The sequence below is a fragment of the Polypterus senegalus genome, chromosome 4, assembly GCF_016835505.1.
Source record: "Polypterus senegalus isolate Bchr_013 chromosome 4, ASM1683550v1, whole genome shotgun sequence".
Taxonomy (NCBI): domain Eukaryota; kingdom Metazoa; phylum Chordata; class Cladistia; order Polypteriformes; family Polypteridae; genus Polypterus; species Polypterus senegalus.
The window spans coordinates 106,349,508-106,376,142 of record NC_053157.1 but is presented as its reverse complement, the minus strand read 5'-3'; the positions used below and the strand labels follow the sequence as shown (position 1 = coordinate 106,376,142).

The 26,635-nt window shown below is 34.7% G+C and overlaps 1 protein-coding gene across 1 annotated transcript in view; it reads left to right on the top strand.

Annotated features, from left to right (window-relative positions):
• ccser1 (coiled-coil serine-rich protein 1) overlaps positions 1 to 26,635 on the top strand; it is a 1,005,229-nt gene that overhangs the window by 716,740 nt on the left and 261,854 nt on the right. Inside the window, exon 6 of the mRNA XM_039752885.1 lies at positions 22,522 to 22,732. Within this exon, the coding sequence (XP_039608819.1) occupies positions 22,522 to 22,732 (211 nt within the window). The remainder of the gene's footprint in view (positions 1 to 22,521; positions 22,733 to 26,635) is intronic.

Sequence of the window (26,635 nt, the reverse complement as noted above, 5' to 3'; positions counted from 1 at the left end):
CGCTGAATTGTTCGGTTGTCGCTTTCAAGTGTACCGAAATGGCCAAATATTTTACACCTTTGGACAGCCGCCAATGCCTCTTAAACATCTTAGATTCACATGTGACGATTTCAGTATTGGACGCTTTGATGTTTATGAATGTTTAAACTCTCAAAAGCTGGATGTGAAGTCATCGATGAAACTGGTTTTATACTTACAACGCTTGACAGATGCCAAATGACTCTTCAACACAAGTCGTACAAATACTGTCGTAATTGAAACAAACCATGAAACTCAAACCGATTATGACAGTAGCAATCCAAGCTGTGAGATTTGAAACAAGATTACTGCTCACATGGCCAACAGTATGTTGCATGCTCAAGAGTAAGCTCAGCGCACAGCTTGGCCATACAAAGAGATCCTTAACAAATAATTATTGGCATATTTTCCCTCAGTTTAAAAAGGTTTAATTTTCTTCTTAATAAAAATTTTAAGGCAGTGCTTCACCACTGCGAAGCGTGGGTATTTTGCTAGTGTATATATATATATATATATATATATATATATATATATATATATATATATATATATATATATATATATACATATATATATATATATATATATATATATATATATATCTATATATATTTATATATATATATATATCTATAGTACTTAGTTTAAATGCTGTTTCTGCGTTATGTGTATATATAATCTTTGATGGACTGTCGCCTGACTCTTGTTTAAATTGTAATGAAAAGTCTTTATCTAATTCTTTATCTCTTAAATAAAGAATGTTTTTTCCAGCAATTGGAAACTTATTGACTATATTCTAGAAAATGGTAACAAGTGTCACATTGTATTATAAGCAATCTGGTACACACTTACTGAATTTAGTTGCTTTTTGTGTGAAATAAGCAGTAAATAAACAGTGACCTAGCTTTTCTCTGAAAATTCTGATGGGAATTCATACATACAAGGCAATGTCATAATTTGAGACTTCACAGATGGCAATTCATGAAATACCTCTAGTAAGTGAACACAGGAAATAGGCAATGTGATGACAGTATGTAATCACATCAGTGTTAGCTTACTGACACTATCTACTAGCAGAAAGAGTTTCTGGAATTAATTTATTGAAGGGGCTGCATGTGGCGATACAAGCCGTTTATGTGGCTTTCATTATATGCATGTTTAAATTCAATTGGCTTCTTTCCATTGTGTACTTTAATATTATCAGAAGTGGGTTTCATTTGTTTTAATTTTACAAATGAATACTCTGTGTTTAAAGCTTTCATTTTTAAGTGCAACACAGGAAGACCTCTGTGGCTGGAGATTTTTATTCCAACAAAATTTATAATCCACTAGCTGTGTAAGCCCATGCTGTAAAAAGCCTGAGCACCTAGAAACTATGGAAATCATTAGAAAAAAAATTGAAATGCAGAGTCGGTGGTTTCGTTTTGCGGACTTGCTCGTCCCCCTTGTCTATCAGCGGCTAAGCGAGTTTCTGCCACCTCAAAGGTTTCGTTTGGCCAATGTGCTCACCTCGCTTGTGTATTTGTGGCTGAGTGAGTTTGTCTTTCGTCTGCGGTTTCATTTTGTCAATGGAGTCACTTTCTTTAATCTTCATGCTGTAGCCTCATACTTCTTTCTTCTTCTGACCCGTTAACTTGGGACCATCTTGCCGGCTCTTTGAACTTCATGCTGTAGCCACGCCCTTCCGGGCTGCCTCATACTTCCAGGCCAGACAGACACACTTCCATGCGTAGACGTTTATATATAACATGTGTGATTTTTATGTTTAATTGAACTCATTATTTAGTTATCGGGCCTTACATGCATTTCTTACCAATACATAAATATTTATATTCTTTATAATTTATAAATTGTATTCAAATGCTTATGATTAGCAATGAGCAATGCAGACAGTGGAAAACAACATTGAATGTTAATGTGGAAAATACATTTTCTGCCATTTTCTCTTCTCAGCTCATTAAGAAACTTTTTTTTCCACCTAAACAAGTGATTATGACACTGAAGTAACTGTTTCCCTTTGGAATTCAGTGGTGTTAGCACAGGGATGCAATTAAGGGAGGAAACACTAAGAAAAGAAATTAAAGAAAATGACAAAGGAAAGGTATGCATTTCTACGTTTTGGCAAAAATACAAATATTTTCAAACACTTTGGAATAAGAGAATAAAAAGTTAAACTAACTGAGCAATGAGATAAATTGAAAGTAATAAAGATGCAGTGATCGTGAAACTGATTTAAATAAACACCAGCAGGCCCAGGAGACCCTAGGACTGAATTTGAGAACTGCTGGTTTATAAATGAACGTGTCCATGTGTATTCTTTTGTATTATATTGTAAACCAACTGTCACATTGGTTGTTATTCCTTTTCATGCTCATTTTTCTGACAATTAGGTATTTATGGAACACTTGCACTCTGGTAATATTATATAATATTAATGTTCTCTAGGTGAAACTTTGACTATTTTCTAGCATATGCATTTACTTTATCAGTTCTCCTTGAAGGTAATCTCGAAGAAAAAACTCGAAGCGAACATTTATCATTTTTTCACTCTGTCCCTCTGCACCTTCTCTGTGAGGTACTCGTGAGCGTGAGCTTTGTTTCAGACACAATTGAATTCAGATACAGATCATTCTGTGTCATAGAGGGTAAAGTGAAATTACCCACTCTTCTGTATAGAGTCCATATTATCAATTTTTAAATGTCAGACTCTCCCTTAGAATGTTGAAAGAATATGAGATAACATTAGGGAGGTAACATGGGACTGGGACAATAAAAAGAGAAAAAAGGTACATGGCAAGACTTATTTATATCACTTGGGTCTCTATGCATTTGTGACATGAACTGATATAGCACTTTATTTCCAAGTGCATTTCTTTCTAACTACACTATTTAGGCTCATGACAGTGTTTTTATGAGCTTTATAGTGGGAATACAAGCTTTTTACAGGTAGGGTTCATCTGCCAGGGATCCAACCCAGCAATGTGTGAAAATATTTAAAACAGCAAATGCATATTTTCATCTTGATAATCTAAACTTGAGTATTTTCAAATACTTATTAAAATAAATATTTCTTGAATTATAATAACATACTATGGTATGCGTTCTGTTCAAAATCAGTGGTCAAGCAGAGACATTGCCTACAATGCAAAGAAAGTGCCATTGCTGGCTATAAATATTTGTGTTTGTTGTTGTATTGAATATGATACCCTTTTTATATTGATGCATATAATAAGTTTATAGAATTTTTGTCACAATTTACAGAAGCATTGCTTCATAATAGACCATGTCGTTTTAATTAGGTAATTTACTCTGAATTACAGCAGTGCGGTTTTGAAAATAAACATTTTAGATTTGAGAAGAAAGCCTTTGAAAACTGATCTATAAAATTATATCCTGTTATTTTTTTTTCTTTTTGATCCTGGCTTTCCTTGACTGATGATGAAATGTTGTAGGCAGTTCAATGTCCCAAACTGTCTTATATAACGTACATAAGCCCTACTACTTACAGTTTGCTCTAAAAGAATCAAAGAGCCACTTTGATACCATTTATAGAAATATAAGGGGTCTTGCAAAAAAAACAATGAGATCTCATTGGATTATTGTGAATTTTTTAGTGAATAAATGTTGTATGCTTTTTTCCATATTTTTATCATGTTTTCAGGATTACTACATCAAGTGTATAATACTGGTATGTTAAATAGCAAGGGCATACAGTATATTCATTTACTTGGAAAACATTTTTTACTGTTTTTTTCCTATTATGTGTGATATCAGTGGATACTATATCTCATTAAAGATTTGGATTAAATATTTACATGTCACCACATACATTTATTAAAACTGGCTACATACAGGTATCAGTGTTTTTTAAAAATAAGTAACATTTATATTTTCTTATACTGATATGCTTAAAATTGTACACTCTTGCCATTATGTACCTGTACTTCATCTTTATCTTCCATAACTATACTGTTGATGATGTTGACATAAAACCAAATTTGCACTTTCTAACCATGATAATAGTGTACAGGCTTTTGTGGGAATATTCTAAGATCAGTGAAATATTGCTTTTATAAACTGCAAAATAATCATTTGTGTCTGATCAAAAGAAATGTTAGCAGTGGATTCCTAAAACAAATAAAAAATATGCAATACTTCCAGCCTGTGGTATGACCAGTATAAGTGTTGAGTGGTATAAATACTTAAAGCAGCACCTGATAAAACTTACCCATAAGACTTCCTCTTGCCTCTTACTTTTCATTATCTTTCATCTCCTTTGCCTTTTTTTCACTGGGCACATTGCTTGCCAAATCCAAATGTATACACACCTGGCAGGGTGCTAACACAATATCTCATAGTGTCTAAAACATTAACTATAAAGTAGGATAGAATCTTCACCAGTCTGCCCAAATGCAGCTTCAACCCTAGGCAGCCAGATCCAGACTCTTCAGTTGAAAAAATGGAAAGATTGCCCTAAGAGTTGAAAAATATCTGAAATGTTTCAGAAGAATATAAAGTGCCCTTCAAGAGAGAGGAACCATAAAAGCCCTGGCTTGAGAAGACAAGCCCAAATAAAAATACTTTTAAATAATTAATTCACTGGGAATACATCACAAAAGGAAAAAAAAAATAGCAACATCGAGAAGACAATCCAGGACAAGCAAATCCAAGATGTAATCTAAATTATAAAATTCAAGAACAAAATAGAAGAAGCCAAAAAACAAAAACTTATCAAAAGAAAAACCACACTTACAGTAATACCTCCAAGTAACACTCAATGATTCATTGAAAAGCCATCCTATAGCCTCACATATAAATGCTGAGGATAATCCTTCAGTAGATGATGTAAAAATTGCCCCACATTTAAGGGTTCCACCTACAACACAAGAAATGTAATAACACTTAAAGACATGATACAGAAATATTGAATAATAAATATACATTTCACAATTAAATGAAAATTAATCTATTATAATAAAAAAATCCTGGGACGAGATGTGACTTTTTCAGAGAGATACTTTCATGTCCCGTGAGACAAGACTTTTTGCCAAGAGATTTAACCACACCTGGGGCTGGAAATAAGAGACAAAGAATAGATGACAAAGTATAATGTTGTATAGAATTCAAAAACGTTGGTGCAATACACATGCAGTGCAGGTTAGCGATAATGAAAGTACTAAAATTCAATAATCTCAAAAAAATGATAGAAAAGATCGCATTAGTGCAAACAAATGGAAATTATTACTTGGTGATGTAACGGAACAGCAAAAAAAGATTGAATATATTGTTTGGATTTAAACTTTAAGTAGGAGACTTGTAGGTCGTCTAATTCATGTTTGCCATCAGGGAAAAGTAGTGTTTTTTCCCAATGAAGAGGTGTATCCATGAGAATTAAAAGATTTGTTGTTTGGTGAAAGTGAAATCCACACACGTTAGCGGCAGAGACGTAAAGTGGCTGGCGCATGGCGCAGGCCCTGGGGTTGGTGAGCAAAGCGAGCAGGAGGTAAAGCCCCCTAATAATTCAAGAACAAGAATAAAACATTAAGTACATACAGGCCAATAAATTAACCTTGAGAACACCCACACCTACACGGGGAGAATGTGCAAACTCCACGCAGGGAGGACCCAGGAAGCGAACCCATGTCTCCTTACAGCGAGGCAGCAGTGTTACCACTGCGTCATTGTGCTGCCTGCCTCCTATATGTTTTTTTTTATTTATTTATTATAATTTAGGGTGTTGTGAACAATGCATGCTGAAACCACTGCTCCAAAGCTGAACACTGCTGATAAGATCTGTGGTCAGTTCAGTACATTTTCATAGGCAGAAGATTATATGATTTCAAAAGTTTGTGTATAAGAGTTATTATTGGGCAATTATAATTGAGCTAATATATGTCACACAGCAAATGAGAATCAGCTGCTTTTTATCAAAATCTAATGGAAGCTTTTGATGGGTATTACTGATTTCATCCAAGATTTTTTTTTTATTTCAGCATAACAAGGATAACATTTTTGTCACTATTCTATTAATGATCTAAGTTAAACTAATAAAAGTGAGCATGGCAATATATTTTTATTGTTTCCATTTATTATTAAAGATAGGGTGCTAGTATGGTGTTGAAATCCATGACAAGTTCTTTTATCATGGTGGTATTTTGGATGAGATTGTTGATGTGCAGATATATTCCTGCCTGGTGGTTGGAGAGGTCAAAAATATTGGTTTCTAATATTTTGCAAGAGTTCACTTAAGGACAGAAATATCTTGAAATTTGCAAATGATTCTGCCATTGTAAGCCCTTTTACAGATAAGGTTGACAGCCATGGGTCTATATGAGGTCAATTGTTCAATTGTTCTTTTTTTACAGTTAAATATCTCTATGATTAAAGATATACTTTAGTTAAAGATTTTACAGTATGTTCTGCCCTCCTCTCGCTGTCTCAGCAGTAGCAAAAGGGAAAATTGTGGATAAGGTGGAACACTACAAATTTTTAAGAACAATCATCAACAACAGGCTCAACTCTGATCTCAACACAGTAGGAAGTGGCAAAAATAGTTATGTTTTCTGTAGAATTTCAACTGTTTCAAAGTGGACAAAACCATAAACCTATGACACTTTTTATAAGTCTTATATTTATTCTCTTGTCACATACAGTACAGGCCAAAAGTTTGGACACACCTCCTCATTCAATGTGTTTTCTTTATTTTCATGACCATTTACATTGGTAGATTCTCACTGAATGCATCAAAACTATGAATGAACACATTTGGAGTTATGTACTTAACAAAAAAGGTGAAATAACTGAAAACATGTTTTATATTCTAGTTTCTTCAAAATAGCCACCCTTTGCTCTGATTACTGCTTTGCACACTCTTGGCATTCTCTCGATGAGCTTCAACACGTAGTCACCTGAAATAAAACCAAGTACATAACTCCACATGTGTTCATTCGTAGTTTTGATGCCTCCAGTGAGAATCTACCAATGTAAATGGTCATGAAAATAAAGAAAACACATTGAATGAGGAGGTGTGTCCAAACTTTTGGCCTGTACTGTATACTTTTGTGTGTTGGTTTTGCTACTTTAACATTAGAAATACAAACTTTATATCATAGTCTAAATTAGTTTGTTAATATTATGGGTTTGCAGCAATCCTCTGTCACTGAGTTGTATCACAAACAAGTTAGAGAGAAAGATGTCAACAGAAGCAATCCTTTTTTAGTAAGTTTCATTTGTTGCCAACAGGAAACAGATTTACTGTAGGTCCCAGAGGGTAAAGTGCAACAGATTTAAGAATTATTTTACAGTATGCCAAGTGCTATAAATGATTATGAATTCTGAATATTTGCTGTGTAGTGTTAAAGGTAATTATTCTTATTTGCAGAAATCTTGTATGTGTGTGTGTATTGATTGTAAACCATTACTTTCAGATATTTTGGCTTATTGTCTTGAATCTGTAAGAGAAGTGTGGGGTGGTGATCAAATCCTAGGCTTTGCATTGTGTGTAGTCTGACTGCTCTGCTGGTTTTTACATGGGGTTTTCTATGAATACTCTCTCTTATGCCAAAGACGGCAAGCTGTATTATTTGGCCATGTATGTTTTAGTGTGGGTCTATGTGCTGTTTCATGGGCGTGGCACCACATCCAGGATTATTTTTTGTTCTTTTGACTGAAGCCGCCAGAAGGAATGATGTCCCACTCCCTTCCATTTCCAGAGTAGGAGTGATCAGGCAACTAAAAAGGACATATTCCTGGAGTATTCATGCTATAGTGGTGCTTCTCAGTGGCAAAAACAGGGAGACTGGTCAGATTTAAAGGAAGAATGAAGGCAGTCAAATGCAGAGAGCATGCAACCTCAGACTGGGCTGACAAATCACCTTTTGGCACAACAGTGACCTGAAGCATGCAGCCAAGATAACACTGGAGAGGCTTTAGGAAAATTCTCTGACTGTCCTTGAGTGTCTTAGCCAAAGCCCAGACTTAAACCCTATAGAACATGTGTGCAGAGACCTGAAGATGGCAGTTTATAGTTGCTTCCCATTTAATCTAATGAAGCTTAAGAGGATCTCCCAAGAGGAATGGGATAAACTGCCCAAATTTAGGTCTGCAGAGCTTTAAAAGACTTACCTAAGAAGAGCTGAATCTGTAATTGCTGCCAAAGAAAATTTTTCGAAGTACTAAATTTAGGATCTTAATATGAATGAGAAATTTCAGTCTGATTTTTAATGAGTTTGCAAAGCTTTCTAAAAACATGTTTTTGCTTTGTTATTATGGGTTATTGAGTGCAGATTAATGGACAAATATGGCACATTCATACATTAAAAATTAAATCTACAGCACAATAAACTGTGCAGAAAGTGAAGGAGTCTGAATACTGTTTGAATCCACTATATTAAAAAAAAATAAAAATCTTCTACTTATTTACTAAAAGAGTGTACTATATCAGGTTTTGTTTAATTCTGATGCTTATTTATTTTTTTGTTTCATTTGCATGCTTATTTTTATTAATAGCCCTTAAAACAGGTCCATTTTGGTACTTCTTCCTTACAGCTGTTTCTGTAGAGCTATTCATTTTAATATACAGTGGTTTGAAAAACTATTTGCCCCCTTCCTGATTTCTTATTCTTTTGCATGTTTGTCACACAAAATGTTTCTGATCATCAAACACATTTAACCATTAGTCAAATATAACACAAGTAAACACAAAATGCAGTTTTTAAATGATGGTTTTTATTATTTAGGGAGAAAAAAAAATCCAAACCTACATGGCCCTGTGTGAAAAAGTAATTGCCCCCTGAACCTAATAACTGGTTGGGCCACCCTTAGCAGCAATAACTGCAATCAAGCGTTTGCGATAACGTGCAATGAGTCTTTTACAGCGCTCTGGAGGAATTTTGGCCCACTCAACTTTGCAGAATTGTTGTAATTCTGCTTTATTTGAGGGTTTTCTAGCATGAACCGTCTTTTTAAGTTCATGCCATAGCATCTCAATTGGATTCAGGTCAGGACTTTGACTAGGCCACTCCAAAGTCTTCATTTTGTTTTTCTTCAGCCATTCAGAGGTGGATTTGCTGGTGTGTTTTGGGTCATTGTCCTGTTGCAGCACCCAAGATCGCTTCAGCTTGAGTTGACAAACAGATGGCTGGACATTCTCCTTCAGGATTTTTTGGTAGACAGTAGAATTCATGGTTCCATCTATCACAGCAAGCCTTCCAGGTCCTGAAGCAGCAAAACAACCCCAGATCATCACACTACCACCACCATATTTTACTGTTGGTATGATGTTCTTTTTCTGAAATGCTGTGTTCCTAATACGCCAGATGTAACGGGACATTTGCCTTCCAAAAAGTTCAACTTTTGTCTCATCAGTCCACAAGGTATTTTCCCAAAAGTCTTGGCAATCATTGAGATGTTTCTTAGCAAAATTGAGACGAGCCCTAATGTTCTTTTTGCTTAACAGTGGTTTGCGTCTTGGAAATCTGCCATGCAGGCCGTTTTTGCCCAGTCTCTTTCTTATGGTGGAGTCGTGAACACTAACCTTAATTGAGGCAAGTGAGGCCTGCAGTTCTTTAGATGTTGTCCTGGGGTCTTTTGTGACCTCTCGGATGAGTCGTCTCTACGCTCTTAGGGTAATTTTGGTCGGCCGGCCACTCCTGGGAAGGTTCACCACTGTTCCATGTTTTTGCCATTTGTGGATAATGGCTCTCACTGTGGTTTGCTGGAGTCCCAAAGCTTTAGAAATGGCTTTATAACCTTTACCAGACTAATAGATCTCAATTACTTCTGTTCTCATTTGTTCCTGAATTTCTTTGGATCTTGGCATGATGTCTAGCTTTTGAGGTGCTTTTGGTCTACTTCTCTGTGCAGGCAGCTCCTATTTAAGCGATTTCTTGATTGAAACAGGTGTGGCAGTAATCAGGCCTGGGGGTGGCTACGGAAATTGAACTCAGGTGTGATACACCACAGTTAGGTTATTTTTTAACAAGGGGCAATTACTTTTTCACACAGGGCCATGTAGGTTTGGATTTTTTCTCCCTAAATAATGAAAACCATCATTTAAAAACTGCATTTTGTGTTTACTTGTGTTATATTTGACTAATGGTTAAATGTGTTTGATGATCAGAAACATTTTGTGTGACAAACATGCAAAAGAATAAGAAATCAGGAAGGGGGCAAATAGTTTTTCACACCACTGTAACTTAAAAAGATCCTTCAAAACCCACTATTAATAGAGTATAGAGGAGAAAATGTGAATAGAACTGTTAAAACTGCACAACCTTGCAGCAGCTATTAATTCCTAAGATTATTTTTTTTTGCTACCATTCTCTATTACTTGATTAAAATGGTGACAGCCTGGTTTCATTATATGGTGCAGGTGTCATTTTTAATGTAATATGAATGAACTTGTGTATCCTGCATAACTGACATGACAATAGTATTGGATGTTCCAGTAATCTGTATTTAATACTATGAAGCTTTCTGTGAGTTTTGCATATTGACCATAAACTATATTTTAATTCTTGCCAGAACAGTTAATAAGGGCAAAAATGAAACATGAGTCATCATCCGATTTCATGGTTAATACTTCAAATGTAACCCTGACTATACCATTAAATGCTACTGGCTTATTTCACTTTTACTTATGCTAATGTAAATCTGAGATGCAGAAGTGTGAATTTTCTGATACATTTATGATAACAAGTTTCTCTAAAACATATTTAATACACAAATGTCTCAAAAGCTTTTACCTATTAAAGTTTCATGTATCTGCATATATAAAATTGAAATTTCTAATGCTTAGCAAACATGTGGGCTTCTTTCTTTTTAGGAAATGCAGTCATAGACATTTTTTAAATATTAAAGCATATTTCCAAAATCTTGTGAATAAAGTAGGAACATCAGACATCTATAAATAATGTAATCACTTCAGTTATTATAAGAGCGTGAAAGCTGCACATTTTATTATAAGGTAGAGGTGTTCCTATTTTGGCTAGGATTATAAAGTTTCTTCTTATTTTATACCATTACATTAATTTCAGATTTAAGTAAAGCAATTGTTTGATGTTAATAAAAATATTATATCTCCTAAAGATTAAAACATGGAACTCAATAATGCCTGATTGGTGTAGTTTGAATAAAAATCAGAGCTTCATGAAAAAAAGGAAAAAAAACGTGCACTAAGTGAACCCTGCTATCATTCCTAAAGTGTAGATTGTTCAAGGCTGTGTTAATGATGTCTAGCATAAAAGGTTTCAGATTGACCAAACATCGTACTATGAATAGCTTTTTAAAAACGTTTTTACATTTTTATTTCTTGTGTCTAGATGTATCTGTAATATTTTCTACCTCATCATAAATCAGTTGGACAGTTAAACTAATTTCTAGATCATGTTTATTTTTGAAGAATGTAAGAATGTACATTAGAATTAATAAGAAATGGATGTGACATTTCACAAGCAGTACAAGTCATTTAAAACACCTTTCACAGATTATTTCAAATTGCATCATTAAATGTCTATATTCTACATCAGTGATTTATATGTATCCTGCATTATATTTGTAGAAACTCACCTTAAACAAGGTTTTGACTTTCAGTGGACATTGCGTTGGTGATTGGTCAATTAGCTTACTGATCCATTTTTATTAAACTGTGGTTTCATGTCCCCCAACCATCCAGCTTTCCTAACAGAATAATGCTCTAAACAATCGCAATTAGCAGTTTGCATCTCTCCTTACTGCCAAATCTCCCTCCTATAAGTTTGTGCGCACAAGCTCAACTTGAGGTAAATGTGGTTGCTTTCACAGCATGAGTTGATGATGCAAGCATGCTGTGATGTGGCAATGTGGCTTTTGCCTACACTGTTGAGCCTTTTTTCAAGGTAAATTGTCTCTCTCCCAAATGTTTTGAGTATCCTCTGAATGAATTTTATTTGATATCTGTACTAACATGATACCTTACAGTAATCTAAATCCTTTTCAAATTATGTTTTCATGTGTTACCAATAGTAAATGGATACTACTGTGTCAATTTTCACCCAGCTTTTATAAGATAGTTTAGATTGTCCATCTTATCTTTTAACTCTTTGAGGGCTGAATGCTTTTTTAAAAAAAAATAGTTTCTGAAAAGCAATGGTTTCACACAGAAATCAACATAAAACATCTGTTGCTGCATACTGTGGCTGCCAGTTTGCCAAGAATGTGCAGCAGGCTTGCTGCCAGGCTGTCTTCACTGGTCACTGTGCATTTCAATCTGGTTTCTACCTCTTATCATTGTGATGTGGCAGTCCTCCTGGCGAACAGTGCCGTAGGTATATCAGCTACATGAACTTGTTCAGCACCACAATTAGCTGGGGACCATTCAGCTGAAGCTGAAATCTCACGCTCATTTTCAAACACTTGTATCAAAATCGGACTCCGAACAGTCATAGTCCAGTTCAGAGAGAATAGGCAAAACTTTGTCCACAGAGTATTTTGCTTTACACATTCGCTTTGATCTCTCACCATTATGTCAGTGCCATTTTAGCCGTTGTTTGCGCCTTACTACTCACACGAGCACAGGAAATCATTCGAACCAATGAAGCTAACTTTCCTTCTAGCAACGAGAGTCCAACTAAAACATAATGGTTGGTTTTGTCACAGTTTACAGTTGACTACCATCGTCAACTCCTCCGTTTGACAAAAGTCGACATCAGCCCTGAAAGAGTTAAATTGTTTGAGTGAGACTTCTGTTTATCTTCTTATATAATATGCTAACTGGCTGTCTGTTTGTCTGTCCAGGATTTTAATCACCTGTAGCTTGCAAACTGTATACTAGTTGACATCTACTACCCGCTTTTGGGGTGATGATTAACTTGAAAGTTATTCCTCTTTTTATTTTTATTTTATTTTATTGTAGAATCAGTTTTTGGCAGTGGGCAGCAGGGCAGCAGCAGTTCAGCGCATGTGTACGGGCACTGTTCTCATCCCTACCACCTTCGCCGTCACTTCCCCTACCTCTTCATATCTTAAATCATTCTTGTGGCAGATTGAAGACTTATGTGTCAGCTTAACTGAAAAATCAAGGAAAACATACTAAGTAGTTGCAATTGCAAACACTGACATAAGAGCTGCTCAGGAAACAGCAAGTGCATCAACCTCTGAGCAAACGAATGCTAACCATACAGAGAAAGAGTATGAAAATTATGAATGGTCGAGTCAATTGCATGATGTGCAGTGATCCATTACTGATTTCCTTATGTTTCTCTATGTATATCCACCAGGGTGTGGAACTTACTCATAGACCGTGAAACTGAGGGGACCATCCAGACCTGGGCTGTTTTTAGTATATAGCGATTTGCCAGCAATTCCAGCAAAATGGATTCCACAAGGACACTTAGAATTTTGCTGTACAAAAAGAATCACAAAACTATGCCACTTCTCGACCAGTCAAATGTACGTAATTGATCCAGGAAAACAGATATTTAATATAGTAGGGGGCTTCATCCCCTGCTCATTTTTCTTGCCAACACAAACCCCCAGCCCCCAGCCGGACTGCATTACGCACCAGCATATTCGTGTCTCTGCCGCTTGCGTTGTGAAGACGGGGGCTGAATGCACCCCAAGGAGATGCGGTTAAACAGTGATACAATGGGAAACAAATAAACAAATATTTATTTTTTTTTCTTCTTTCTCTTCGCTCTATCAGGTGCTGGCTTGCTGCTGCTGCCGTGCCACATGATCTGCATTTCGTGCGGCGCTTCAAACATTTAAAAGCCTGTACAGCAGCTGTTCTTTTGTCTCACTGCCTTTTCTCTCTGCTCCCCCAGACATCCTCTGCTTCTGTTGGGGATATCGATCCCATGGTGTGCCCCTTTGAAGTGGAAGATTTTTTATTCTTTTAATTGAGATATGGAACTGTCCCCTCCGACTACACACACAGTTTGATTCACTTCTGAAGAGACTTATGTTTGTTTGAAGTGTCTCAATAACATTTCTGTCTCTAAAATCTCCTGTGTATCTGTGCAACTCTGTGACCCAAGCATGACAGTGTATGTGGATTTCACTTTCACTAAGCAATAAATCTTTTAATTCTCGTAGATACTCCTCTTCATTGGGAAGAAACACTACGTTTCCCTGATAGCAACACGAATTAGATGATCTACAAGTCTTCCAATTAAAGTTTGAATCTGAACAATATATTCAATCTCTTTTTGCTGTTCCATTATTTCACCAAGTAATAATTTTTGTTTCTTTGCGCCAATGCAATCTTTACTATCATTTTTTGAGACTTTTGAATTTTCGTACATCCATTATCTCTAACTTGCTCTACATGTGTATCGCGCCAGCGTTTTTGATTCTTTATGATGTTCTACTTTGTCATCTGCCCTTTGCCTTTTATTTCCGTCCCTAGGCGTGGTTAAATCTCTTGGCACAAAGTCTTGTCTTGTGGGACATGAAAGTGTCTTTCTGTGAAAGACACGTCTCGTCTTTTTGAAAAAGTCTTGCCTCATTCTAAGATTTTTTTTATAGAGATATGTAAACAACTCCACCCACCCACATATGTATATCACCTGCAAATTGGTGGCAGTGCTGATACAAAGACTACAATTTCCATCAGGCAGAATGAGGGCATTGCAGCAAACAATTTGATTAGTTCCTATTAAGTTTAAATAGAACCAAAGGCACGATATAGCAGTTTCTGTGTTTTTTTTTTATTTCCCTCAAATCACTTTGGGATAAAATGTCACTGGCTTACTGTATTACAGCTTTTATTTTACAGTATGTCTTTTTGTCTTGTCATGGATTAAGTTTAGCCATGTTCCATTTACAAAAGACATTTTTCCCCCGTAAATTTTTTGAGAGATGTATTGTTCCAAAAGTAACTTATTCAGTGTTGCCAAATCCTTAGGGAGCAATATTCCTTTTTTCTACAAAAAAAAACTTTAAAAATTCCCAAATCCAAATAAATGTTTTTAGCTAGTTGTGCTGTTTCAGAAACACTCACAACAACAGTAAATCTGAAAATAATTGATTGCAGTTTCCTTATTAGTATCAGTACATAGCCTTGCACTTTTGAGAAAGGCGTCACAGTAGTCATGTTGCATATCACCATTAAATTTCCAGTATCATTCAACAACCAATATAAAGCACCTTTTGTTGCAGAATAACATAGAGTGAATTAAAAAAATGCAAATTGAGCAGTGGTGCTAAACCACAATGGAACAAAATGAACTGCAATTTTTTTCTATAGCTGATGAAGATGCTGTTTTTTAGAATGTGAGAGAAGAATAAAGGATGGCGCTTCTGAGTCAGTAAAAGTAATCAGTATCTTTTATAGTTTTTTTTTGTAGATTTTTATTCAAACCCAGTGCATTATGTGGCAGTACTAATTTTAGGGTTTGATGCCAGTACAGAGTCAAGATTTTTTTTAGCAGTTTTACCTTTGAATAAATAAACTTTAAATCACCTTAGTGACATTATAGAATAACACTATTGGTAATGTCCTGTCATATGGAGTTCTGCTTCAGAATCTTCCATACTATTCAATGTCCTGCCAACTGTAGATACTTTTTGCGGTCCATGAATGCAATATTAAAAAGGAGTAAAGACAAAATTATTCGCACCCAACATCTACTACTTAAACAACAGGAAAGTATGATCAAAAAAAGCATAGGAGATGTCATGTATGAAGAAGAACTGAGGAGCTAAATCAACCTTGTAATGCTGAAATAAAGTTCGATGTTGTATTATACAAATAATCTTAGTATTTTGTCTAGCTTTTTTTATTAAAGTACTAGCAGAATACCCGCGCTTCGCAGCGGAGAAGTAGTGTGTTAAAGAAGTTATGAAAAAGAAAAGCAAACATTTTAAAAATAACGTAAGATGATTGTTAATGTAATTGTTTTGTCATTGTCATGAGTGTTGCTATATATATATATATATATATATATATATATATATATATACACACACACAGACACATATATAAACATATATATACATATAAACATATAAATATATATATATATATATACACATCTATACACATATATATATACAGTTATATATATATACATATACACACACACATATATATACATATACATATATATACACATACTGTATATATACACACACACATATATACATACTGTATATACAACATATACATATCTACATATATACTGTATATACACATATATATATAAATCTACATATATATATCTACATATATATATTAGGGTGGGACTCGATTAAAAAATTAATCCAATTAATTAGAGGCTGTGTAAGAATTAATCTTGATTAATCGTATGTAATCGACACGTAAATTTGCCCCAAATCGCAAATGTTTTTTTTTTTATTTAAAACGGTTTTAGTGGGCTTACAGAATCAAATAATAGACATGGACATGAATATTGTAAACTGAAGCTGTTTTAATTTCTGAAAAAAGCTTTTAAACTGCATTTGAATTCAAAACAGAAACAAAAATATCATCCCTGGTTAAAATTGGGCAGACTTAAAAATAAAGTGGTAGTTTAAGTACTTTAAGTACATTTTCAGAATAGTATTGTCTTTAAATAATAATAACCAAAATTTCACCATAAAGTGCAGTTTTCTTCTTAAAAAAATAAGTCAGAAACATAAAAGGTAATTTGACCAGCTTACTCTTTAAACTCTGAGTAACATTAGCCAAAATTATTTTGTACATTAGGCTAAAACAGTGTGATCATTGAACATTTTGTAATTAGATGTATTTAGAATTACTAACGGTCACGGAAGTCCAATGATCCCCAGTAAGAGCCACAAAGTCCGCTTTCTGTAATGCATCTAATTTTGCTTGCTTTTCAGTGTGCACAAAACCATGCTTTTATCAAGGCTTTCGGGTAGTCGAAATGATCAGTCGTAGGACGCGCTTTATTCCGACTCTAACATTTTTGTAGCTGTGATGTGTGCATCAGTGTAATGGATGTACCAGGAAATCATGCATTGACAAAAGTTCCGTTTGCTTGGAATTGAAAGTGTGATTAAATGCGTTATTTTTAAGCGTTATGGAGTACATGCATCGAAGCTTCTCAACTGTGCTTGTGCTAAGAAAGGGAAAATTTTAAAAATAACGTAACATGATTCTGCGTTAACCTAATATTTTTCATACGTCCCAAACCAAGGAGATGGGAAGGTAAAATGAATCGGTAGCGCGTACATAGTCAGTACATCCCTCTCGGAATCGAACCTCGAATGTCGGCGTTAGAGGCGAAGACTCTACAATTGCGCCACCGCTTGTCTATGCTAAAGTATGTATTGTAGATCGGGCTATAGATATACATTTATATATATACCCGTGTATCGCAGTGGAGAAGTAGAAGTTATGAAAAAGAAAAGGGAACATTTTAAAAATAACGTAACATGATTGTCAATATACAGTAATTGTTTTGTGAGTGTTATTGAATGTTGCTGTCATCAAGGATTTGATTATCATTATTTCTTTCAATCAGGCTCGTATTTGTACGATGTGTTCAAGTTACATTCCGTGTTTGTCAATCGTTGTAAAGATAAGAGGTTTCATTCATCGATTAGTTCCTTACTGCATCAATAAACAGCTCGTCTTCCTTTTTATCTGTGATGTGACAAACTGCATGCACGGGTTTTTTTTTTTACGCTGTCTTCCTTTAGCGGGACATTGACTTTTTCCACCGTGTGCTTTGTTTCCACAGTAGCTGCATTTATGAATATGCTTATCAGACGCTTCATATTTTTGCTGCCTTTTCAATTGTGTAATTCGGTTTTGTTCAGCTCTTTGGAACTGTTGCTTTTTATCTGTGCACTGCATCAGTTCACGTGAGCCACTCGGTGTACTTGCATCGAAGGTTCCCAGCTGTGCTGGTGCCATCTCGTGCTATGTCCATAGCTTTATTTAATGTTACCTTAGTCCTGGCACTTAAAACTTTCTCTGGCAGTTTCGCTGAGTTTGTGTCAAACACCACCCTGACCATCTCATCTTCCTCTCCATAAGCACAGTCCTTCACCCGTGAATATTTACCCGTGGCAGTTTGCTATTGGATTGCCGCTGACGGATGGCCTTATATGGGCAGGCACTAAATTACAACGCCAGCGCAGCCTGTCTATGAACTTAATTTAAAGTGTAGGTTTACATCGTGCTTTGTTTCCGAAGTAGCAGAACTCGCTTCTTATTGTTTCGCTGCCTTCTCAATTATATAATGCATGTTTTCTTGAGCGCTTTTTTGAGGTCTTCCTGGTTTTCTATGTACTGCGTGATTACGTGGGAGGCGTGATGATGTCACACGAAACTCCGCCCCCACGGCGTTGAAGCTCATCTCCATTACAGTAAATGGAGAAAAACTGCTTCCAGTTATGACCATTACGCGTAGAATTTCGATATAAAACCTGTCCAACTTTTGTAAGGAAGCTGTAAGGAATCAACCTGCCAAATTTCAGCCTTCCACCCACACGGGAAGTTGGAGAATTAGTGATGAGTGAGTGAGTGAGTGAGTCAGTGAGTGAGTGAGTGAGTGAGTGAGTGAGGGCTTTGCCTTTTATTAGTATAGATTAAAGACAAAGCTACTGCAGCATCTGTTAATCTATGGTGAGTTTATGAGTAAATACGCTTTAAAGAGGATAAACTCTGCCTGTTTTGGGTTCTGCCAACCCTGAACTCGGGAAGAGTCTGGGACAGTTGAAATTAAAAATAACAAAGGAGTAAAACAGTAGCAGGAAGGAAAGACAAAGAATAATGCTTTTTAGCAAGAAGTGTAATGTTTACAGTACAACAGTAAAAAGTTGTCATTACTTACTTTTCAGCTTTGACATTCTTAGTTAAATGTTTTTTGATTACAGAGACAACTGTATTCGGCCTGTTATTCATTTCTTGCTAACAGCATTGTTTCTGTGTATTTTACATGCTTTGTCCAAGTTCCCCTCATAAGAACCGGTTCCTGCTAATAACTCTAACACATGACTTAAAAAAACCCTTTCATGTCCAGTGATTTTTGTGTACATAGTGCACTGGATTTTTACCAAATCCCAGGCTGTTTTCCTTCTGTAAGAATCATGTTCCCCTACTGTGCTACTAATTCTAGTTGAGAAATGGGTTGATTTCTATTCCCTTTTTATATTGTTTATCCACGTGTAATAAGTAATACAGTAATTCTTTGTTACAGCATACTTAGATACAATGAAATTTCACAAATAAATGTTGCTTTTATTGGTAGGGGAAAACATTTTTGTACTGTCTACATCATTGCTATTTATCCAACTTTGTAATTCATAATTATTTTTCTTTACTTTTGAGGAAGATAACATGCCATTTTGAAACATAAAACAATGGGAAAAGCTTTATGTAGTACGTCAAACAAACAAACAGGCCTGATGACCCGAAATGTATGTGCCTTAGTCATGTAGTGGTTGAAAAGTATTTTTTAAAACAGATCTGTATTTTTCAAGATGTATTTCCTAGTAAATCAAACATCATATCGCCATGCTTCTGAGCCTGACACAATCACACATATATGTAAGCTATGATCTGGCATTGAAGCAGTTTTGCATGGCAGTCAAGTACTATATGATTCCTGCTTCATGCCTGATAACAAAACAAATCAAATGGAATAGATTTTAATAAAGCCTGTGGCTTTTTCAAAATGTTGCAAAAAGTTATTGATTCCAAGGGACTCTGTTATAAAAGACTTTCAGTATACTTTATGTGAGATATTGACTGTTTTGTTTCAAGTAACTGTGCTTCAGTGATCTTACAAGACTATTAAATAAGGCAAAATAAAAAGCTGAATCAGAGGTTATGCTTGATGGATGTGATGAACTACTTGATACAAAATTTGGCACCTTTCCATTATTTATTCTCTATATTTTTGAAAACATACACAAAGCATATATTACATTCTGTATCTTTTACTTAGAATTTACAATATTAGACTATTCATTGCTTTTCTAAACCCGCTTATCAAGTTCAGTTTTGTGGGAAATTTGACATAATGTTAGAAAAATGTTTTAAAATTATTTTAACAACAAACATGCCTAATGAATATTATAATTATATCTAGAGAATGATTCTAGACACATAATTAAAGCACTTTTCTACACTTGGCTTTTAAGTGGATATATACTTTTTAAGAATACATTTTATTGAATCCTTATTTGGCTTTCATAGTCTTGTATTAACCACGCCAAAACTTTAATGTTTCACTTATATATACACTTGATTAATACTGTATGTTGCAGAGAGTGTGCTTGTGGAAATTTGAGTTTTGCCATGGGCTACTGCAGCTTGAATATTTGGCCATTGGAAGTACTGTATTAGTAAATAGTACTCAGTTTACTCATATGAGTTGTACAGTTCCGGATAGCTACTTAGCAGCTTTAGGAGGTGTGGAATTTAGAGAGCATTAATTTTGTAACCCAGTTTGAAAAGCAACCCTATTTCCTCATGCTTTCAGAGTACTTTAAACTGTAATATGCCTTTTACTCAAGAGTGTCATGAACACCTGATTGATAGAGTCCTGCTGAAATGGTGGTCCTTCTGGCAGGTTCTATAGTCTCTACAGAGGAATTTTGAAGCTCTGTTACAGTAACCATTGGGTTCTTGGTCATCTGTTTGACCAAGACCTTTCTTTCTCCCTTTGGCCAGACGATCTAGGAGGAGTCCTGGTGATTACAAAATTCTTTCATTTTACTATTGTTGAGGCCATTGTTGTCCTGGGAACATTTAAAGCATTTTAAATGGTTTATACCCTTGTCCTGATCTATTCCTCACCGCATTATAATTGTGAAGGTCTGCAGAAAGTTCCTTGGAGCTCATGGCTTCGTTTTTGTCTTGACCCACCATGTAAGTTGTGGGGCCTTATATACGCAGGTGTGTATCTTTCGAAACTACAGTATGTCCAATCAGTTTAGTTTTCCAAAGGAGGATTCCAATCAAGTTCTAGACATAACACAAGGATAACTGAAGCAAACATAATGCATCTGACCACAATTTTGAGTGCCACAGAAAAGCATTTGTATACTTAAACACATGAAAGATTTCAGTTTTTGATTTTTTATAAATCAGCAAACCTTTCTGAAAACATGTTTTCATTTTTTCTTTTGGCGTTATTGGGTGTAGAATGATGGGCAAAAATTGCAAATTTATTAATCCACCTTAATAAAAGGCTAAGTGTCTGTGTGTCTGTCCGGTTGCTATATCTCCATTATTCCAAAAGATGGAGCATCACAGACATTAACACTTCTTTTGCAAATCCCATTCCAATAAGCATTTAATAGATACATATGCATTGCATAGTGCACTGTTACTGTTACTATGTTGAGTACTTAGATTTTAACCTCTTCTTCGATAGGTAACACAACTAGTTTAAAATTAAATCCACAACACAATAAAATATGCAGAAAGTGAAGGGTTCTGTATATGGTTAGGATGACCTGCAATGGGGATGCAGAGAGCAGCATTAAAGCTTAAAGGGTTTCTTACATTGGTTACATATTTTAAGAGAGTGATACACATGTTGCGATAATTATTGATGATTGGAGTGCAAAGCAAGGCATATACAAAGAGTTTTTCTCAAAGTACAAATATTTACAACACTGTAGTATGTTGGAAAGGAAACAAAGAAAAATTAACATCACAGTGACCCTTCTCAGTTTGTATGTGTGTCCATAAAAATGATCCCAAAATACAGTATATGCATATTGTGGAATTTGAGTTTTCTGTTCCTTCTTACAAAATAAAATGTGTAAACTGTCCTTAATTAAGATCTTATATTTTATAAGTTAGATCTCGCATTTTATAGATGGAGACTATAGAGGTATTGTCTGCTTAATCTTTAAAGTGCCACCACTTGACCACTTTATTGAATAACTAACCAGGTTTTCTTCTTATTGTTTCCTTTACTTATTTTATTCGAAAACAACATTTTTTCCATTTCATTTTACCTTTGAAGATAAAGGCATGAGAATTTTCCATGACCTGTGATCATCGTTTTTCAGTCCCTCTCTTTGTTTTAACACCTTCAATCAGTGATATCGTTTTAAGCATTTTACTCTGCATTTACCTCTTTCTTTCTTTCATGCAATGCCATTTTGAAAGCATTGCAAATAATGTTTTATTGTTAAAATTAATTTAAGTAATTTCATCAGTATATTACCACAAAGTAACCTACTATTGTTTAAATGGAATGTGAACATTTACAGTTAAGCTTCTTAATCAGTAGGTCAGAAGAAACACTGTTAATCAAATACAAAAATGAGTACATAATAGTGTTCTTGTTATTTCTAAACAACCAACTATACTACTGAATATACTTTCAGTAAAACATCCCAATTGTGTAAAAAAATGTATTTCATTATCCAAACAGAGTGCTATATATTTTCACAAGTTTAATACAAATAAGCAGTGAGATAATATATAGTCATGTGAATCAAATCTGATAATACCAGTCTTATATAGTCAGAAAAAATGCCTTTGAATTCACCTTTTCAACTTATGTTTCTTTTTTAATTGTTTTTCAGCAGAGCCATTACAGTCCCATCTCCGAAGGACCCATGTTTGGGTGAAAGAAGGCCAGCTACAAGTTGTCTTTCTGGTGTACCTGCAGCAGAATGCCATTCTCAAAGAGAAGATGAACTTGTAGGTTTAGAAGCCATGCCCTTCAGGTTGATGATGCAAGACTGTACATCTGTGAAAACTTTATTGCTGAGATTAAAGCGAATGCTCCAAGAGGTAATGGATTAACACACTATTACAGTTTAAATGATGTACAGTATATATGCTTATGTGGTACAATGTTTTATTAGACTTTGTATTGTTCTTTATATTTCTTTCAAGAGAATATTTTATTGAGTATTTCCATTAAATGTCAGGCTTAACAATCTGATTTCCATTATATATGATAATTTGAAAGAAGTCTTGTTAACCCTTATTTTAAAAGGATACATGCTTCCTGAAGAATAGGTTGAGTGACAAAACTGTTGCTTATCCAAAAACACACATACACTCACCCGTAAAACTAGTAATTAAGGACAACCCGATATTTTTTGTGATCAATTATTTTTTTAATATTTCCAGTATGCTTGATTAATCAAAACTGTACAAGAAAAATAGCACTATCACCCAGCTGAGGTCTGTTCAGGATATATATATATAATTCCTGCTGCTTTACATAGGCAAACATTATTATTAATGACCTCGGTCATCCTTCACAGTCACTTATCTCTCTCCTGCCTTTTAACTTTTGTTCATAGTTCGTATGCTTACTTCACAGCCACATTGACCAGATATATGACTATATATTTGGTATTTGTATGGGTGTGAGTATGTATACAGGATTTATATATAAAACAAGGGATTTCAAAAATAATGAAGTTACTTGTACTTCTTAGAGTAATCAGGAAATGAAAAAAGGCAAGCGAAGCACAGATGAGGGTCCCAGCTTAAAGTGTCAGTGGTTTGAAATATTTAATTTTAAAAGAAAATGCTGTTTTATGTAAAAAATAAACAGTAAATTAGTGTATCATCACAGCATAATGACCATTCAGCAGCATGTAAAAGAAGGTCTCTCCTGACCCCACAAAGTGAGTTTTGGCTAACCATAAATTTTATATAAGTGCAGTTTTCTACTTATAGCTTTTTCAACATTATATCAGTTGTGAATATCTGCTGTTCTAGATATTTTCTGTTACCTGTATTTCCTAGTTTAAATAATATGACATACTTCGGCAAATTTAGATCTGTTTACCTACATCTATTAATAGTTTAACACTGAGGACAAATTTTCAGCCCCTTGCTGCTTCTCATTTTAATCTACTAGAAACTAGTAATTTTTGGATGTGCAATGCTAGAGATGAACATCATCAAATTAAAAAACAGATCTCCGAAATTTCCTGTACCACATACACATACCCTAAGTACTTTTCAAACTTGTATGTATAGTTTACTTTCTGTGACTTAATTAATGAGTGAAAAGCTAAAGGTGACCTACATCCATTCACAGTATATCAAAAGCTTGGACCTGAAAGGTAAACTTCAGCTTTTTATTGAATAGAAATCTGTCCATTATATAGTAGAAACTCGACCATTCCTTCTGACGCAAGTTTCAAATGTGCAGCGGCAGTTTGGACAAGCTGTGAAGACAAAGGAGGGCCATAGAAGAGTGTGGGGTATGGCATTTTAATAAGAAAAATCTTGTACATCAAGTGAAATATTCATTTTTAATGTATAGTATTTTTAAAAACAGATTATTAATCTCCAAAACATGATTACCAATATATTTAATGATGAACTTAAACTTGGGTTACTCAAACTGTCATGTAATAATAATAATACATTTTATTTTTTATAGTGTCTTTCCCTTGTCTCCTACAGCGTTCCAGTTACAGTACTGATATCGTCTTGTATTTAGATACCTGGTGGGTGTGTTTAAATTGTCAGGTCTTTTCCCTTGTCTGTCTTCATTGCCATTTGTTATTGAATGCTGACCCTCGTTATGTAGCATTCATAACTGTTTGGAAAGGAACATACTATAGATTTGGGCTACATTTATTTAATCAGATTTGTATTTGAATTCTTTTTCATTCTTGAATTGACATGTTCTTCTTTCTCATTTACTGCTTATGTTTATGACCTGTTTGCTTCGATTTTATAAGTGTACTTTTGCTATCTTATATTTTGTATTTTTTAATGAATCCTAAATGTCTACTTTCTTTAAGCTACAAAAAAAAATGTAACAGATATCTGTTGGTGTGCTCACGTCCACAGAAGTCATGACATTCTTAACCGAAAACTATATAGATATGATATTAAAAGGCGATACCTCTCCCATAGTGATATGGCGGTAAGGAATCACATAAGAGAAAATAACTTAGCTTTCTTTAATGACGAATTAGGCGGCATTACAAATGAAGGAAGCCCAAATGGCATGACAATTACCAAGGTGGGATCTTGATGTATATAATCTGCCATTTTTTGTTGCTGCGCTGGAAGGGTTTTCAGGACAGATGATGATATCACCCATCCATCAGCTTCAAAGTATTTGGCTGCTGTCCAAGTTTTTTATACTGGTTTCTCCACGTGCAGGCCCTTACTTAGGTTCCAAACAAGGGAAGGAAAGGATTCAATTTCATCTCTAACATGCAGAAATTGTACAATGGCCATTTTCGTAGTTGTCCCCTTCTCTCTTCAAATGCTTGCCTAGCAGTTCTAAATGCTGAGAGCCCCTGTGTGCTCACTTTGGCTTGGCCTGTACATGTGAGTGGATTTATAAAATAATTTTTTTACAGAGCACAGTGATATTAAACTTATATTCTGATTACAGTTTCTTTTAGAGACTTGTTTCTATTAATTGTAAAAACAAAAAAAAAATGATGGCGAACAGCCAGCTTTACACCAGATAATTGCTTTCATCACTTTGCACTTGGTCAAAATGATGCTAGCCTATATCAGGAATATAAGTGAAAATTTTCAGTCTTTCTTACTGATCAGTCTCTTCCACGAAGTGAAATTGGATACAATAAAATGTCAAATTTTCAGGTTAATATGAAACAATGGTTCTTTGTTAATAGCTAATCTGATTAAATCACTAGAAAGTGTTTTTTTTCCTTATGAATACCATTAAGATCCTTTGTAAATTACTGAGTCAGCAGTGTGGTAGAATTGTGGTTCAGCCAGCAGCTTAGTAATGATCTTAACTTGTAAATATGCCACTTTTTTTTCTAGTTTGCTAGAAGCTAAGCTCAGACAGATTTGTAGCAGCTCATTTGACAGCTGTTTAATATTAGGATCATTAAGATGATGTGGTTATGAGGTAACAGATATTAGGAACTGTACTATAAATGTATGTACTTCTGCATCAATATGAATATATAAAGGGTTTATGTGAAGAGTTGGAGAAGAAAGCAAGGCTTTTGAGTTTGATTGAAGATCAAGAACATTATAATGAGATTATCAACCTTCCAACAGATACTGACTAATTTCTTTCACTTTCGGGTTTGCCTTCGTGTGCAAAAGGTTAACCAACAATAAACACACAAAATAAAAATTGTCATTATTTGAACTAGATAATGGTAGTAGTTTCACTGCAAGCTCACACCTCCAGTTGACTTCACCAGTCACAATCTGTGTGGAATTTTAATGTTTGACCAGTGTGTGTGGGGGATTTTCTCTTCCATACTTGATGCCTTTCTTACTCTTGATTCTTTCAGTATATTTTTCTACTGGTCTAAACCAAAATAGAATGTTTTGTAAATGGAAGGATAAATTACTACTGTGCTCTTCACATGTTATTAGAGTTACTTTCTCTTTAAAAGAAAATATTTATTAGATGTGCTTAAATATGATTACATTTTCAAATATTAGTTTACTGTAACCTGTTCATATGCTCTTTTGTTTACATATTGTAAGAAATACTTTTATCTATTGATTGGTTAATATATAAAAAGACATATTTGATAAGTCCTTCATATTGCTTGTTTATTAATTTGGGGGGAAATATTTCAGTGAGGATTACAATATGATTATATGTGTCACAGCTCCATATGCTCAAGAACTGGCCTAATTGTGATTATATATTCCATGCATATTTCCTTGCCATTTCTGTTTTTTATTTAAGATAATAAATTAATAATGTTG